A 19,085-nucleotide genomic window follows, 5' to 3' on the forward strand; every position below is an offset into this window, starting at 1 on the left:
CGTGAAGTCCATGTGAGTGTGACTGTACACACGGTCAAATTATGAAAAACCGAGATTCACACAATTATGAATTTATTCTTAAAAAGAAATTGATATGTTAAATACACAATTAATGAATTATCAACTTCAAAGTAAATGATGAAGGTTGGGTAGAGGAGTATAGCGGTTGCATGAATGATTATGAACTCATAGTTAATCTGGACAAAAGTGGTCTAAATTTGACTTAAAGTGATTTATATTAACGGTTCATTTTGATTGAGTTCATTTTATATTAGTTGGTATGATAGGTTTTGAATCTGGATTTATGGTTAATACGTGTTTTTAAGATTTGACTTGAATTCAAATCCAAATATAAAATCTTACACCATGGGCAGCACCATTTCTTTTTCTTTTTCTTTCTTTTCTTCTCTTTTGAGGTAAGACTGTTAAGAGATTAGAAATTAGTTGTTAGAGACTAGGGGGTGAGACTGCAAGGCTCTAATTCAAATACAGAAACAACCCAATTACTCAGGCAACAGTGACATAAATTTAAATCTTACAAGAGAAATTTACTGGTGCCTCTTTAATAATTTTATTCCAAAAAAATATTGACCTAGATTTTATTTATTTTTTAAATCAAACTACTGAATTATTAATTTGATATGCTTTGAACTTTGTTAAAATGGTTTAAATACTATTATCATCAACATGGATTAATTGGAATAGTCCTAGATGAAATCAAAACATCTCTCATCAGCATTGTAATAATCCACCAGAGCTGATAAAAGAGAGAGATTGTCTCACTGGATCTTTTTAGTCTCGTAGCTGCTGATATCGAGTTACGATATAAATTTAACCTTTTACCAGAATCACCAAAACACAACAAAAATAACCATAGAGTTCAAAACAGTAAAATAATTATATTACCCCTCAAAAGAACTAGGCTTCGCAAAGAGCTTCCATGCGCCATCAGAATAAATAAAAGGAAGCAAAGGAAGGTAATTAAACCAACAATGACAAAAATAATACAAGCAATAAACACAAGGCACAGATTTAAAAAGTAGTTCTGTCCACATACACTCCATAGATTACATGAACCAAATACACAGGTCCTACAGAAATTCTCTGATCTAGATTTCTAAGTCATATCAACTATCGGTGGCCAACCAGGCACTCTGAATCTAACAAAACACCATCTCAGTTCTGCCAAGAGACATCTAGCTACTTCACTAAATTAGTCTTACTTCTTAAATCCGATTTCTGCTATTTCGTTCCTCAGCTACTGTTAGTGACAATTTTGGGCTTGTAATATGCCAAAATTGCATAATTAACTTGAAATTTAAGATGAAAAAGTTCTTCACAATTACAGGTTCCGTGATCAGCCAGCAGCGACAGCATCAGCTCTGGCACTTTTTTCCAGGAGTTGATGGAGCTTCAAGCCAGAGTTTTTCTCCTTTATCTCACTGCCTTCACCAGTTCTATTTGTAGAACCAGAATTGTTGACTCTGGACAGCAGGTTCTCTGTTTTGACAGGCGTGTCACTCTTGTCATTGACCTTGTTCAATATTACCTCTTCGGTTTGTCCTAGTCGAGCAATTTTCAGTTTCTCCTGGGAGTTCAGATTCATTTATAAGCTCCAAGAAGGTATTGGATGAGAAGAATGAGCAAACAATAAGGGATAGAATACGTAATATAATTCAGAAAGCAAATGAGGCTATACCAATAATTTAGCATTTTCAAGCTTCAGTTTCCCTGAATTCTCTGTTAATCGATTAACTTCAGATTTAAGTGTGATGTTCTCAGCAGTTAAGGATTCAACTCTTACAGCAAGTTCTTCAGTCTCAGCCTAGATGTAAAAGTAAAATAAAAATTAAAAAAGGAAAGAAAAAAAAGAGCAAAGAACAAAACACATATATGAGAGTATGCCCATGCCTAGAGTAGAGATAATGACCCAACCTTACTAAGAAGGATTTATGAAAAAAACTACAAATAGATCTAAACCAAACAAGATTTTTACAAATTTCCCATACCTGCTTCCTCAATCTTGATCTTCTTGCAGATTCTCGATTAGACTGTTTCCTTTTCTCACGTTTCAGCTCCCGCTCATCCTGAGCACAAAAGCAAAAGCACAAAATCAGAATGTCAGATCAAAAATAAACAAACACAAAATCAGAAATCAGATTCAAAACAAACAAAAGCTTAAGGCACCATGATACATTTCCAGTTTAAGTATTGAACCCCCTAACAGCATCAATCCAACCGGATCTGACCAAGCTCCAAAATTTTAGTACCAGCAATTAATTCAACTTTTTATATTTCTGCAATTTTCCTCTCAAGAACAATAGTTAATCTTGCGGTGAACAGTCAAGTCCTCAACAGGCTAAAAGCCGATGTTTGTGCATATGCATGCGCACATAATGCGAAAGAGAAAGAAAAGTAACTAAATAAATAGCAAACATGGGCACAATACCGGTAACCAGGCTTCATTTGGGGTCATGGGAGAAGGTTGTGGAACAGTAGTTGGACTTGTCTTTGCATTTGCGCAAGTAGCATTTCTGAGATCCGGTGCTGTGGCCATGCTAGGAGAAAGCACAGTTCCCATCACTTTTCCTGCAACACTAGGAGGAGCTACAGCGACTCCCATCACCTTACCAGAAGTTCCATTTACTTTTCCAGCACGAGTAGGACTGTTCTGTGTTTCAGTCTTCCCATCTCCACCTATTGGTATTAGCAATTGAGCATCAAAGAAGTTAAAAAAATACATTTAAGTAAATAGTTCCAATACTCCACCTGTTACTCTCAAACTTTGCAATCAATGGCATATCAAGAGTTCAGGAAACAACTTTTTATTTATTTATTTATTAAGTCATGTTCATGTCCTCATTTATTCAGTTTGGTAAATTCTAATATTTAGAAAGAAACATTTCTACAGACCTTGCACGAGCTAACTGGAATTCAGAAAAAGAGCACGGCATTGCTACACATAATATTTGTGATGTGTCCCACAGTTATTGGACAATAATATTTGAATACTATAATTGTGTGTAGTATGACAACTGTATTTGTAGTCAAAGTATGTGCAGTGCAAGAGGTCAGTCTTACCATTGCACTAAAAAATACACTTGCCAAAGGCCCATAGCACGCATGCCAACTTGCCAAGTGTGTATGATGCATAGGAAAAGGTTTGATTCCAAAATGAATATTGTTCAATAGCCAGGCGAATTCCATTTTTTAACTAAAAGTCACTTCAGAAAAATAAAATAAAAAATAAAGAAGAAGAAGAAGAAGAAAACAAAAGAATTTTTTTTACCCGCTGTTTGTGTTCCTTCATGATTTCTTTTCCTACCGTTTTGACCCACCTGACACAGATGTGAGATCAAAAGGATTTTATTGAACTGTTTAAAAGTCGGTTCAGATGATGTGAAAATTTTGCTGTGGTACGTGAAAGCATAAGCAGATCAAATCCTTACCCCCGCTGTATTCCCACTACTTCCATCACTGGAACCTTCAGTCTCCTCACTGTTCATATAACATTTAATAGTTAACATCTCTACAAGAGTTCTAAAGGAGAACATGTTGGAGTCATCAGATCTCTTGGAGGGTGGAGACCAAAGATTCCCCATCTCCTAAAGAGTACCATATTGCTCCTCAAACAAGATAGAGACAGATTTTAGAAAAGTGGTGTAAGTTCAACAAACCTCTGAGAGACCCCGTGGTCAGCTCCATCCTCAGCGATGTCAGCATTGCCATTGCCTATTGACATAGAAAGCCCATCAAACCCCTTTAACTTTTTCATCAAGCCCCGATCAGTGTTTTCTGATGTCTTGGCAGATGTTTCAATGCTTGAAGGATTAGCAGCCTACATCACAGCTAATAAATTATAGTTAAAATCTATTATTGTACGCCAATGCAGCTAAGAGGACAAATCATATGTTTTATCTTACCGATACATTTATACTATATTAACTCAGATCCATTAACCGAACATAACAATAAGAATTGAAAGAGTTGTTTGCAGGGGACAATGGAACCCCATGACCATGCGGTTAGAACTATGGGAAAAACCAGAGAACTATTAAAGCCAAATATAATATTCTTACATATAAATTAATTCAAGATTTAAATTACTATGGAAGCACAGACAGAACCTTTTATTGAGAGCTACATTCAAGAATATGATGCACATTGCAGGTAATATAGGAAAGGGTTTATGTTATTATATTACATACAATAATAGGGGAAATGAGCACTGATGTAGGACAACGGAAATGTCAAAATGTTAAATAAATTCCAAGAAGCCCATTCACTTCTCATAGAAGAAGCTGCAACATCCCCTGAACTCGTCTCCAGGACTTTCTAGGATTAGCAGACTTTAGTTTGAGCTGTAATGCAACTCCACCTTGTCATGCTAGTGTCTTGTATTTCGCACAGACAATATGAGCATGTAGAGAGGAAGAGTAGCATGCAGATGGTGAACAAAATATTTTTTATTCGCATCCTAAGAACAAGGAACCTCAGTAAATCCCAGTTTGGCCAACTGGAGATGAGGGATTTATCATTTATGTGTTCAATTCAAAGTAATTAATAGATCCCATCATGTGAAGTAATATCAGTTGTAATGCGAAGTAAAATCCATGTAATGCACACTCACAAGAGGAACTCCAGCATGTGCATAAACACCTCCATGTGCATAGAATGCCGCATAAGGTGCCCCGTAAGGTGGCATCATAGCCTGCAAAAGTAGAGAGTTTCCAGGAACAAATCATTTTGTCAGAGATCCACTGAATCTGTTTGTCACTATACTTGTATGACTCAAAGGTAGATAAGAAATTCAAATGGAGCCTTTGAGCTGCTAGATGACATACCTGTGGCGGTCCCCACATATAAGGGTGAGGGGCATGACCAGATGCATTGGCTGAGTTGAAATATGGTGGTATAGCTATTCTGGGGCCATAATATGCCTGAAGATGTAATGAAACAGCTTGAATTGCTACTACAAATTTCATGAAGAAACAACAACTTAAAGTTTTCTCTTAAAGAGACATGTTTAATCAATTGTACTCATAAGAATAAGAAACCAATATCATGCACAGAGTGAATAACCTGCATGGCTGCCCAATCAGGATACATTTGAACATTTGGTTGATCCTGTTAATACAAAAAGACGAAAGCAATTATCAGCAGCAAACTTCAAGAAGTGACAAAAAAATCATATGTGTGTACTCATGAACTTGTTCAGTTACCCTACAAATATTTTCCTAAAATTGTATGTAAATTTTTCTCATCCATCAAGATCAGGAAGTCCCACATTTTTCATTCTACTAACCAACATGCATAGTTTTCTCAGCTTACCGGCGGAGGTGAGGATGGTTTCTCACGCTTACAAGGCTTTCCTTCTTCACTATTTCCCATGGTTAAGCACCAATCTGGAAACTGTCGATTGATACACAGATGCTGCAGGAAAATACCTCTTTACAGCCGCTTATTCTGTTTTCCTGAAAATACAGTTCGCCACATAAAGTGTAATCAAGTTAATTTGTGACTAGAAAACAAGATTAACAATGAGAAGGAAAAAAAACTCACTATAAAAAATGAGACTAATTTATCATTCAGAAATTGTCTCCAAAATGATGTGATGTTCTCATCATATAATAATAACTGAAGTTAAAATGACATATACTCCCCTATACAGTTCCAGAACAGTAATGGCAACAGGTGGTTACAAACTTATCATTGAGTGGAAATTTGAATAGTCAAACCTAACTGATGACCAGCAGTGTGGTTACTAAGTCTAACAAAGAACATTATTTCGATAACAAGTTTTTCAACAACTAACTGTACAGAATCAATTTCTGAGTGTAGGGAGAGTGAGAAAAGTAACATTCAGTATCTCGCCATCTTCTTTCAGAATCGTACAGAAAGGCATAAAAGGGCATGTTTGGTTCAGTTATTTAGAATCAATTTTCAAAAAATTCTGAAAATAAATCAGTTTTACAACTTAAAAGGACTGTTCTCAAGAATTGTCCTTTTTAACTCCGTTTTTGAGAATATTTCTAATTAAACTGTCAAACTAAATTAATTTTTGAACCGTGTTCTATTTTATTGTTCTCTTAATATAGAGAAATATTGTGCAAAAACTGAATCAAATGGACTTTAGGGAATTATTTTGCTTTTTTTTTTTTTTTTTTTTTTTTTTAATGCAAGGATGGTCTCTTGAACTACCTGGAATACCAGATCCTACTGTACCCAAACCTCACCTTAACTCCCAGCAACCCACTGAATATTTACATATCCCGAGGGTTTAAAATTTCAATCGTTCGATAGCAATAGTAATTATAAGAATCAGCAGATCAAAGCCTACAATCATTTCCTTAAAACCTCGCAACTAAACCCTTTGAGAAAACTTTGGTAAACTTTTTGTGAGCTTCACCTCTCAAATCTAAGAATCATCAGCAGGCAGATAGCATATGAATGAACCCAGAGATGAAGAAATTCCATTGTAATTCTATCTCCAACATGTTCAAAAAAAATTCCTTTGTCCAGAAAGAAAATGTATAATTGATCATAGAGCTGCAAATATAACCTTTTCGTCAGTCGTAATGATCAAGCACAACAAAGAAATTAACTTTCTTATTATTATTATTATTTTTGGTAATTAACATATAAATTAACTTTGCAATAATCAACTCTATAAAGGCCGATTAATCAATGATTTGTTATAATATCTTGCCGATCCTCCAACTATGTAACTCAAAACAGCAAGATCTATATGAACACCCATAATATGTTCAAAAATAAGAAAAGAAAAAAAAAATAAGAAGAAGCTAGAAGGAGGACATTATTGTCTCACCAGCATCCCACCTAACAACAGGAAAATAACGGGCAAATTACGCAGTGTTGTCAATCCAGGAAAAACTATGAGGTAAATGACACAATTATCCTCACAAGTTCACCTAAAGTTTAATTAACAGAAAACTAGAAATTTCAATTTTCTTTTGATTGATAAAGTTGAAATTTTCTTCTAATATATAGTACTATTTTTGTTTTATTATAAACTAATTTAACAGATTATATTTGTCAGAAAACGATGTTTTTAGCCAAAAACACTTTGAATTTTTATAACTCCCCTCTTCTTTTTTCTTTTTCTTTTTAATCACAATCTCGTTCTCCATACGAGGATTTAGATTTGAAGAAAATAAATAGTTCATGAAACAGAGCGAAAAAAAAAAAAAAAACAGCTATAAAAATCATATAAAAACAAACATTCAGAACCAAATCATCAATACATATATATATATATATATATATATATATTAAAAATCAAAGCTTATAGCCGAAACAAAAGAAATTCGAGAGATTAACATGATTTAGACCTCTAAATATACAAATTTCACATACAAATCCGATACTCCAACACTATAATTCAACAAATCAAACTTCAATTAGAACATACCTTCAACTATCGCAACACAGAAGTTCCTCCTCCAAACCTCGAAAACCGAAAAAACAAAATATTAAACAGAGAGGAAATGTGTAAGAGATGAAGATCGAGCTTCGACTATCTTGAATGGTGAAAAAAATGAAACAGAGTACAACCACTAGCTCTAACTTCTCGACTTCTGCATTTTCTCTCTCTAGTTTCTCTCTCTAGAAAACGGTTACAATGGAAAGTGTAGGAATTGCAGAGTTTAGAGAGAGGGAGGGGTGAAGGAGGAAGAGGGAGAGGGAGCGCCAAGGCAACATCCACGTCATGATACACGTGTTCGTACGAAATATGTGTATACACGCATCGTTTGTATATAAGGATGGGCCATCGTGGTTGTTGAGCTGGCCCGTAGATATTCGCGCAGCCCATTTTATTTATTCCAACGTCGAGTCTACCGTACACGTGTCCATTCAAGACTCAATCTACGCGTCCTTGATTGGTGTTACCTTGGCCAACTAATACCACCCGTCGTGTGCCTGACGTGGTCGTTATACCAATTACATAAATAAATAGTAAATAAGAATTTTAAGAATTAACTATATTGAATAGGCCCTTTGCGTTCCGCTACGACCCATTGATCAACTAACTTAATCTTAGTTAATCATATCCTTAAACTCTTATCAAGATTGGTGTGTTGAGAAACTTTTTCATTTTTTTCAACCATCTTTTAAAAATCTAGTGGTCATGAATTTGAAATTTTTTTTTGTCACTTGAAGAATTTTTTTTTTTAATAATATGTTGCATATAAACGACTGCCTATTATAAAATGTTTAATCACATGACAAAAATAAAAAGAAAAGTTTTAATTTTTTCATATTGAGGAGTTATTTTTTTATTTCTAATCTTAGGGACACAATGCATCATATACCATTGCACAGATTGCAACGAGACGGAATTGGGACGGATTTGGTTAAATCCTATTTCTCCTTTATCATACTAACTCCGTTCCTATTCTAAAACGGGTTTGTAATTGTTATACCATCTCCACTTCTATTTCGGTAAACAAAATACTGACTCCGCTCCATGTACTCCGTTTAATTACGGGGTGTGATCGGGGTAGACAGACCCAATGTGTTCAAATTGTATTGATAAATAAATTGACCCAACTTTTGAATTAATAAATAGTGAATATTAATAATATATTAACACACTTTCAGTAAAATAACAAGAGTCTTAAAATTATAAAATATATATTTTATATATAAAAAAAAAATAAAAGATACATATATAATCGGGGCGGGGTCATCACTAAATCCACCCCCGCCTCATACTCGTTTCGAGTTTTTAATTATTTTATTATACCCGTCCCAAATCAACTTAAGGGCTACTAAATTCACCCCACTAGGGGCGGGAGCTGGGCGGAAACCCATCGGTCGGAGAAAATTGCCATTCCTAATAACTTGCGCCTATTTTTAACGGGAAAAAATTTAAAAAAATTAAGTACTTAATGTATAATGATGATATTATATCAATAACTAATTAAATACTTACACATAAGTAAGAAACATGGAATAGTAATTTAACGTTATGTTAGTAATTCGACGTTAAAATAACATCATATACAAAGATGGATTCACTGCACTTACATAAATTAAATTAAAAAACTATTCATTCTTAAATTATTACTCCGTATTCTTTAAATTATTTTTAGCAGGAGATAATATCATGTTAAAGATAAGAAGGCCGAAATGTCAACAGTGCCCTCAGCATACAGTAAAATTGAGGTTTTTCAATCAGTCTATTTGCGTCAATTGGTGTGATTAGGAAGATTGATTAGGCGCATGCTTGTTTGAGAACGTGGATTGAAGTTAATTGGTTTACCTAAAACAGGCAAGATACTTACTTTTGGACTTTTTTACGGTGAGCTAATGGGTTATCGACACCTAATCTAATTCTTTCCAGAAAAATGAAAACGAAGCATGTTGATGACAATGAGATCCAAAATCTCCTTATAGATCTGATTTAGACATTTATTGCAGATTTTTTTGTTTTTTTCATACAAATTCGCGTCATTATGTTATGCTTTACTAGACTTGTTGAGTTGACATCACGAAATGCTAAGGTCAAATACATGTACCAAAATAGAATTTTTAGTTATTCTTAAAAGTAAGCTATTTTGTGGCAACTGGTATAATATATATATATATAATTCAAATAGGATGGGAGGAGTTTGAATTTCCCACAAATTGTGCATGAATTACCTAATAAAAAAATAGCATGATTTTGTATTTTTGATTACACATAAAAAAATAAAAATAAAAATAAAAATCCTGAACGAATAATATTATCACCACCATTATAGATTTAGTTAAACAATTAATTTTGATATGCAAATATGTGTTGGTCTATCCTAATAACACACACAGAGCATAGATAATTAACCATAATTATTTTTGTGATACCGTACCAATGATAAACACATTTTACCCATTTGATTACAGTTCTCTTTTAGATGTTTAAGTACAAAGTAAAATTTTTAAGGAATATTACGTATAAATGGTGCTAATGATTTATATTTATCATTTGATGAAATTAAAATTTCATAATTTTAAAAAAATAAAGATATGAAAAAATACAGTTTATCCTCACTGAAGTACCACTTTTAAGATCATAAGTATAATTTTTTGTGATACATAATGACAAAAAGTGGTACCTATATGCACAATAGTAATACATCTATACCCAAAACAAAAGTAGTATCTGGGTGCACAAAAAATGATACTTATATATCTAAAAGTGATATTTCAACAAGGGTAAACAGTGTTTTCCATATTTACGTCAGCATTTTGGTTAACTTCATTTTTACAAAATTAAGACTTCATTAAATAATAAATATTAGTCATTAATACTATTTATTTGTAATAATTTTTAATTTTTATATATAATTAAATAAATATGTGTGGATAGGAAAAGAAATTGAGAGAGAGGAGAGAGAGAGGGGGGGGCTGTTGGCACCAGTCCACTCTTTCCGAAGCGGAGAGGCACTCCAAGACTGGCGCACCCTTTTTTTGACTCGTCCGCCACACTTTATCCAATCGCGACCGTCCGTTCCAAATTCTGTATCTTCATACTTTAACGATCAAGTCAGCTGAGGACATGTGTGGGCGGACGAGTCAAAAAAAGAGATTGGAGTTTTTTTTTTTTTTGGTTAAAAGAGATTGGAGTTGTGATACACATTTGGAATTATTATTATTATTATTATTATTATTATTAATGGTAAGTGAAAAATAAGGTTTTGGATGTAAAATATTTTTTAAAATTTATTTATTTATTTAATATAATTATTATAATATATTTATAAAAATAAAAATATTAAAATTTAATAAAAATAATTTAAACATTAATTTTCGTCAAATTATTTTACATATTTCACATGATGAATTCAATCTTAATAATAATTTAAATTTTTGTCAGACTCCTAAAAATAAAATAAAATAATATTTTACATCGAAATAAACAAGTATCTTTATATCATTCTTTATTCAAAAAAAAAAAAAAAAAAAAAAAAGAAGAAAAAAAAAAGTGAAATGTTTCTAACCGTAAAACTAATATAATTTTACAACCCATTAAAAAACATTGGGCTATTGAAATTGGTTTAAACAATCAATTTGAAAATCATTTTCCATATAATCAAGTGTATCATCCACGTCACACTCATGGATTTCCTTCAATTGATTGAATCACATGATATCACCAATTAATTATATTTTATCATATAGCTAAAAATATGTTTTTATTATTTATTATTATCTCAAACTACTAAGTACCTACCATATCAAAATATGATAAATGCATATTTATATAAATACTTTTTATACATTCAGAAATTTATTATTTATATTTAAATTTCAAAATACGAAGTATTAATTTCTTAACAACAGTTTAAACATTTGTCAGACACCAATTTATTTATTTATTTATTTATTTATTTATTTTTCCTTCTGAAAAGGATCATGCATTAAATACACATGCTCTTACAAAGTCACTGTATTCTATCACTATCTTCTAGGGTTTATTTATTTTTATGTTTTATCTTCTCTTTTTTTAAATGGTAAAAAAATATTTTAAAAAAATACCGTCCTGATGAGACTTAAACTAACCCTTTTATTTTAGAAAGTGAAAAAGTATTGACAACCCTTAATAATATGTCAACTTTAAATAGTTAATAATATCATGTCAAATATATATATATTTTTTTCCAACTTAAAAAGTTTATTGATGAACTACAACATAATTGAAAAAGGAATGACAAACCTTAGTAATAATATATCAAAATTTAATTAGTCAATAATATCTATACTTACGATTTTATTTGATTGGTCATTTTTTTTCTTTTTCTTAAACATAATTGATGGACTGATGGTGTGACCCTCTTTGTTTGGATAGTTGTTAGTGAAACTATGTTGAGCAATGATGATTGACTTTTTTTAGGTGACTTAACTAAGATCCGGTTTGGTTCCAAGGAAATAGAAGGAAAAGAAAGTAAACAAAAAGGATATAAAATTTTGGATGAAAAAAAAGGGAATTGAAGGATTTGGAGAAATAAATTAGTATTATTATTATTATTTGTTTTCACATTAATAAAAAACACACTCACACACATGTTTGTTCACTTTTACACTCGACCCTTCCTTCTTTTTTAAGATGAAAAAGTTATACCATTATACCATTTGACCGGGATTGGGGATAGATTACAACTTAATGAATTAATTTTGTTATCTTTCAAAAAAAAATGAGAGAAAAGTAAATGAAAGACTACCATTTTTTATAAAACTTTATTAATACTAAATTTATCTGTATTTTTATAAAAGACAAATTTATGAAAATATATAATAAAAAAAATTATTACAATACTTTTATTTTCTCCAAACACTATTATCATTTACTTCATTAATCAATCAAAATATTAAGACTATACTCTCATTTCTTTTCATTTATTCTCTCATAATTAATGTTATCTATTTTTTTTTTTCGATTTATTTCATAGTCTAGGTGGATAAAATTAACTTTTTCTCCTCTTAATATGTCTTTAAAAAAAAAACATTATACATTTTAATCATTTTTGATGTAATAATTCTCAAAAAGTATCTAAAATACATATTTGAAAATGATCTCCACGGACCCACCGGCTTTTGCTGAAGTCGGTGGCTTGTGGTCCAATGCTGACGTGTCCCCAATTACTGGGTTAAAAATAGGCGGGACCCACAGATAGGGAAAGGTTATGTGGCCAGCTCACTAATCACGCCTTGTACCGTTCTAGAGATTCTAATGTGTCATCAAGGAGTTCCACGTGGTCTCACCCACGTTCTACCGTATGATTGGACGATGCAGTAACCTGATATTAAATTTACTAATAAAAGTAAAAAATTATTAAATGATTCTGAATCACAGTAAACTGGTTAAATATATCTTTATGAATTAAAAAAATAATTTTATAAAAATATATTAATAAATTATAAAATTTCATAATTAAAGAGTTTTCATTAAATTAATTTACCAAATATCAAATACACCAATCCCAATTAATAATTTCTCGGGTAAAGTGCAAATAACCCCCCTGTACTATTGACAAATTGCAACTAACCCCCCTAAACTTAAAAAAACCCCCTAAACTATGAATTTGTTGCATTTCAGTCCATTCTGGTGACCGACTTAACCGGAAAAATAAAAAGTCTGAATTGCCCTTATGATTATATATATATATATAAAGAAATAAAATAATAAATAAACATATATATATATATATATATATATATATATTTCTGGTTTTAAACTGAATTTATATATATGTGTTTATATATATATATAACATTGGAGATTGAAGAGAGAGAGAAGCATCAGGCTGGAGATTGAATCATGAAGAAAATGAAGGAAAAAGATGGTGGCGGCGGCGGCGATTATGGTGACGGAAGAGGAGGTAAGTCGGCGATTATGGTGACGATGCGGAGTCGACGCGTCAAAACCCAAATCATCCTCGTCGCCGCTGGGATCTCGCTGCCGTCATCTCCTGCGCCTGCCCCGCCACCGTCTCTTGCGGTGACAGCTGGAACGAGCTCGGATGGTGGAGAGGACCGGCGAGCAAGGTGGGCTGAACGGCAATGGGCTGGTTCGGCCATGGTTAACTCGCGGCGATGGGCTGGTTGCGGCTTAGCTGCACAGCGGCCGAGCTTCGCCTCATCCACCAACCTCCCTGTTCCGATCGGGACGGTCACCCACTTCTCGTTTTCATCGACCCCAAATTACTCCGCAATCATTCTCCACAAGTGCTTCCACTTGAACAGATCGTCGTTGCTGCAATTGAAAGCTTCGTTGCTCGCATACGGATCCATCGCCGCCCATACTAGTGCTCCGCTATCAGACCGGAATTCGACACCACCGAGTAGCAGTTCCATACCCCGAGGGAGAACCAGAGATTGTGATTGAAGGGGGTGATGGCAGTGGGTTAGTGGGGGTTTGGTTTCACGGTGTGTGATGGGTTTGATGGAGAGAAGGTTAGGCTGTGGTTGGTGATGACGGGTGATGGTGGTGGCGGGATTGGGGTGGTGGCTGTGGGTTTGTGTACTGGTTCGATTGGGTTTGGTGGTGTGCCGTTGAGATGCCGATGGAGGTGGTAGTGATGGTGGTGGGTTTGATTTCGTTTAACGGTGTGTTTTGGCATGAGTTCAGGAGGGTTTCGTGGTGGTTATGTTGGTGGTTGCGGACGGTGGTGGTGGTTATGTTGGTGGTTGCAGAAGGTGGTGGTGGTCGTAGACGACGGTGGTGGTGGTTATAGGATAATTTGGTATTTTCATATATAGAAGGGCATTATTGTCCAAAAAACTTAGTTTGTCTGTCGCGTGTGAATCACGCGCTCATTTTTGGACGGCCGGTCACCGGATGGGGTGATCTGCAACTTTTTTGTATAATTTAAGGGATTTTTTGCATTTTTGGTAGTTCAGGAGGTTAGTTGCAAATTTCCCCATAGTTCAGGGGGGTTATTTGCACTTTACCCTAATTTCTCACTAAAAGTTGCATGTGACAAATGGGACTGGTGTGTGTGACGTAAGAACCGAATTGTACCACGTAAGATATAAATAATCTGCGCCGTTGGTTGTGGATGTAAATCGACGGTGATGCGTGATTCACGCCGGAGGGAGAAAGTGACAATGTGAATGGAGGGCTATGACGTGGTGGAATCTTTTTTTTATTTTTAAATGGTGGATTAATCAGACGCCGCGTCGTTTCCGACAAGGTGACGTGTCTTGCGGGCACATGGTTGTTAAGTCAGTAAGTGTACATGGGACCCAGTTGATGTGTACAATAAGCAAAGGTCGAGATCGCATCTGGAGTTTTTGTGTCTCAAAAGTCAATAACAGATTTGCTTTTAATTTAGAGTTTTTTTTTTTTTTTTTTTTCCACAACTAATTCCATTGATGCTCCCCCTATCTCTAATTTTTTTTACAGGTCCAGAATTATGCGTTCCAATTCGACATGCAATTAAGGTCTCGGACCATTAGAATAATTTCTCTCTTAGAATCCTCTTGTTCCGATAAAAAATATTTTTTTAAAAAAATATTTTTTTAATTTTTATTTTTTAGATATTTAGTAAAAATTTACGACAAAATTGAGATCAAGTCCATCAGAAGCATGTAAAATAACTTGTTTAAAATTGATGGATATATTATTTTTGTTAAATTTTAATATTTTTTTTTTCGTAAATATTTTACTGACAACCAAACACCAAAAAATAAAAAAATATTTTACATCTAAACAAACGGATCTTTAATCTCTTCTGCTTTGTTAAAAAAGAAAAGAAAGGAAAGAAGTACACACGATTCAATTAAAGCTCGATTTTAATTTAAACTTATATTTTAAAACTAGTTCGATATAAAAAAGTATCTGAACAATTCATGACTCTACTTGCAAAGACGTTCATGAATAATTATGAACAAGTTTGATAAACAGATCAGTAAACATATCTTATTTAAAAACTTAAATACAGCAAATGAAATGACATGTAAAAGAAAATGTTGGAGGGAATTCGTATGACCAACTTTATTTATATAGGATTAAGGTAAAAATGACGATGAAAGACATGACTTGTTTATTAGGTACTGTTTAGAGTTATAGTTAATTTTCTCTTTACCAATTTTAGAATTAATTATATTCGAGCTTACTTGACATTGGAATTGAAAATAATTAAACGAGCTGAAGCTCATGGAGCCAATAACTCATTTGTGGGCTCAACTTGAGCTTAATCAATTGAAAGTTAATTCGACTCAGTTGCACAATTTTACTTACGCAGTACTTTTTAAAAATACTTTCAGATGCAATTCCAGACTGCAACAAAATTATTTCAAGAATGCAGCAGTTTTACTTCGAAATTACATTCTTGAAATAATGGTACTGTATCATCGGCGTAGCGGTATTGCACATGCACAGTGGAGTACAGTACAAAAATTATACCTGAACAAGAGGATACAGTAAGTTTGATTTATCAGTCATGCATCAAATTGTTTATTCTTTTGCCAAGTCATACATCATTTTTTGCACTGATGAGCCAGAGTGAATCCAATTCTTATTGGGGTTTTCTATGGCAGCTCTAGCTTTAGGGCTGCCATTACTGGGCCCAAACCTGAAATCAATTGGATCTGAATACCGACATAGGACCAACTATGCAACATTGACATCTGTAAGAGGTTCTTATTCCATATTGGTCTGAAATGGGGATCTTGGGATTATAAGGTCAGGTAGGCACTATCATCCAATAATTTAAGTTTTTGGATCTGATAGCTAGTGTCTGAGCAGGCTACGAGTATGAAAGAGTGAAAATGTTAAAGATTCTTATCCTACTTCAAATCCGGATAAAAAGAGTCATGTTCTTATAAGAACGGACAAACAGTATGATCGGGGAATCAACCCTTTTTCTCTTGCCATTCAACTCAACCAAAGGAAAATTTGGAGCACCATAATTGCAGCTTTTCAATATATTACTTTTTTCTTTTTGACTTTTAATGGAATTCATCATATGGTGAGTCATTAATGGAATATTATTATACTACTCCGTACCATACAATTTTGCAAGGTATTTGAAAAATCATTTTATAGTTCATAACATCACCACCAGGCATAATGTACTATTTGGGTTGTCATGTCATGGGCACAATATTCATACACAATTATTAAAACTAGACTTCGAACAACGTGGACTAATGTGACAGCTTGTATTAACGAGCATGTATAGACTATACTTTAATTCCTGTGTTTATGTATGCTACTTCATGGAATTTCAATAGTTATATGTGGTAGACAAACAAATACTTTCTGGTGCTTAATCTTTCACCAGTGATATCAAGCATTTTTTTTTTTTCCTCCGAAAAGTTTAAGAAAACGCACACACGTCCACCATATTTTGTCCTATACTTTGTCCTATCAAGTTTGGAAACTCAACCTCCCTTTAGAGTGCCCATGGGTAATTAATTTTGGTGGAGGTTCATCACGGACCATGCACAAGTATGCTAATATAGATATGCATATTTCTATGGTGAACTAGTATTGATAAAGTTTGGATTATACAGTGTGCTTGATTAAGCATTTGCCCCTCATTCATACTTGTTTATTAGTAAAATATATATATATACAAGTCATGTGTGCCTAATGTAACTCTTTAGAGAAAGCAATGCCCTAACCAACAAATTGTCCAGTGGCTTTTGTTGCACAGAACAAATTCATTTTCTAGACACTCTAACCCCCACTAGTGATTAAGATTTTTTCGTAATATAAGCATGATTATTGAGTTAGAATGGCAGCAATTTGTTATAAAATTTGAGTAGCTTTTCAATACAGTCGCATTCAACAATGTATACCAATTAAGGATTTCCTCACGTGAGACCTCATTTCACACGTCGAGAGATGTAATATAGAGGTACTTCGTCATCTTCCAAAGTAAAACGTTAAGAGTTCAAATTCCTTTACCAAGGACAAAAAAAAATGCCATCTTATAACACTAGTTGCCATGTGAATTTAAGTTGTAAAATGATAGTCCAACAATGTAAATTTCAAGCTCCTTATTTACATTGTACATAACATGAGTTTTGCTTCGAAGGACAAGAGAACCAAGTCACATATGGTACACTATGTACATATATATACAAACATTCATTGAACACACAAAACTTTAATAGAGATTCAACTAGGACAGAACCATATGGAGAATAATTCTGACTTCAGCCCAAATAAAATAAAAATAAAAAATTCATGAGCCCTATCAACCTGATGGCCATAGCAGATGCTATAACTAATGAAAAATTTCACAATTTGCTAACAATTTTCCTATGATCAATCCAAAACTCAAGAAGGAAGCTAGAAGAAAGTGATGAGTCAAGGAATATACTCATTCTCAAGCACTGGTTGTGTTCTAATCCATGTTGCTGAAGGCATTTTACTCATACCAACCCACACTGTCTTCAGTGCTTCACTCATCTGAGACTGTCTCTCCATTTCTCTAATTCTCTTCTTCCTAATCAATTTATATACCAATAAACCAACCAAAACCACCAAAACCAACCCAACAATCCCCACCCCAAAACCAATCACCCACCATTTCCAAAACCTCTCTTTCTTCTTTGAAAACCTATCTTTCTGCTTAGAAGGTGCAGCTGATGGCACGACTACGGCGAAATGGCCTTGACCCTTTGCAATACATACATTTTGCATAGCCATGTCACTTAATTCAACCGAACCATCAGTGCCGAATCTCACACATTTCATTGTCACATTTCTTCTACCTTCTGTCTCTGGAATCCGAGGAAATCGGATTGAAATGGGGTCTCCCATGATGCTTAGTTCAAGCACTGCATTGTCTCTTGCTGTTGAAATCATAGCATCGTAAGTCATGAAGCCAACAACAGGAGTGACAAATGTATAATTAGGCACATTGTAGTAATAAGATGACCAATTGCCTAAGTTTTGATACACCATATCTAGTCTCTTTGGAGCGGGCATAGGTATAATCCTTGGTGGGATATCAAAGGAGCTGAAATTGGCTCCTCTTACCCAAAAACTCGCACTTCTGAGCCGAACAAATGATACTTCTATACCAGAAAAATTTGCAGGGAGACTAATATTGTATAGAATACCTGTATGAGGCTTTTTAATTGCCTTGTATGCATAGTCATGAACAAAATCATCCAAAGAATCTGGATTATGGCTATTCATGGCTTGAATAAATGGCAATCGCGACACGAAAAACATCACCAAAATGATGTACCAGCTTCTCTTGGACCCCATCAACACCAACTTGATTGCCTCCTGGCTCTTTCATGTACAATCCATTTCATGGATTGATCAAAATACCCAAATGCACATGAAAATTGGAGGTTTTAAAAAAACCCACAATTGCATTCAATAATTATTGCACCAAAAGATGTGGTGTAATGAGAAAAAGGATTTGTTTATTAAGGTGAGACAGGGTGTAATATAAAGGTCATATAAAATGCATGGGCATCAAAAGGAGATAATCATGGCTCTGAATGCTTCAAATCTTTGTTGGTTCTGTCGTGACCTTCTTGATATTAAAGGGCTATGAGTTGTTAGGTCCGTCATGAGAGGTCTTCGGTGGTTTTGTTTTTCTATGCAGAAG

At 33.8% G+C, this 19,085-nt stretch overlaps 2 protein-coding genes across 3 annotated transcripts; both read right to left on the reverse strand.

Moving 5' to 3' along the window:
• Positions 1 to 1,005: 1,005 nt before the first annotated feature.
• On the reverse strand, positions 1,006 to 7,741 carry LOC132298938 (common plant regulatory factor 1-like). 2 transcript variants are annotated; one of them, XM_059795316.1, is made up of 13 exons: positions 7,433 to 7,741; positions 6,410 to 6,549; positions 5,332 to 5,474; positions 5,083 to 5,127; positions 4,845 to 4,940; positions 4,631 to 4,711; positions 3,678 to 3,838; positions 3,450 to 3,498; positions 3,290 to 3,338; positions 2,450 to 2,697; positions 2,010 to 2,087; positions 1,700 to 1,825; positions 1,006 to 1,588 (listed from the first exon to the last, which is right to left on the reverse strand). In XM_059795316.1, exons 3-13 carry the CDS (start codon positions 5,389 to 5,391, stop codon positions 1,358 to 1,360), a joined length of 1,224 nt encoding a protein of 407 aa, XP_059651299.1. In that variant the 5' UTR covers positions 5,392 to 5,474; positions 6,410 to 6,549; positions 7,433 to 7,741; the 3' UTR covers positions 1,006 to 1,357. The 2 variants fall into 2 exon arrangements, with proteins under 2 accessions (XP_059651299.1, XP_059651298.1); XM_059795315.1 differs by lacking the exon at positions 6,410 to 6,549.
• A 9,860-nt stretch (positions 7,742 to 17,601) lies between these two features.
• On the reverse strand, positions 17,602 to 18,804 carry LOC132300921 (uncharacterized). The gene has a single exon (XM_059798228.1). The coding sequence runs from the start codon at positions 18,731 to 18,733 to the stop codon at positions 17,825 to 17,827; it is 909 nt and encodes a 302-aa protein (XP_059654211.1). The 5' UTR covers positions 18,734 to 18,804; the 3' UTR covers positions 17,602 to 17,824.
• Positions 18,805 to 19,085: the final 281 nt, after the last annotated feature.

The sequence above is a fragment of the Cornus florida genome, unplaced genomic scaffold (assembly GCF_030987335.1).
Source record: "Cornus florida cultivar Cherokee Brave unplaced genomic scaffold, ASM3098733v1 CherokeeBrave_3.0.0_Hap2_Chr03, whole genome shotgun sequence".
NCBI classification, from domain to species: Eukaryota; Viridiplantae; Streptophyta; class Magnoliopsida; order Cornales; family Cornaceae; genus Cornus; species Cornus florida.

What these genes read in the sequence shown, in the direction of transcription:
- LOC132298938 (XM_059795315.1), bottom strand. Translation starts at nt 5,391, where the DNA reads ATGGGAAATAGTGAAGAAGGAAAGCCTTGTAAGCGTGAGAAACCATCC. An exon ending in CTGATTGGGCAGCCATGCAG is followed by an intron (nt 4,941 to 5,082) that starts GTTATTCACTCT and finishes TTACATCTTCAG; the next exon opens with GCATATTATGGCCCCAGAAT. An exon ending in CACATGCTGGAGTTCCTCTT is followed by an intron (nt 3,839 to 4,630) that starts GTGAGTGTGCAT and finishes GCTGTGATGTAG; the next exon opens with GCTGCTAATCCTTCAAGCAT.
- LOC132300921 (XM_059798228.1), bottom strand. Translation starts at nt 18,733, where the DNA reads ATGGGGTCCAAGAGAAGCTGGTACATCATTTTGGTGATGTTTTTCGTG.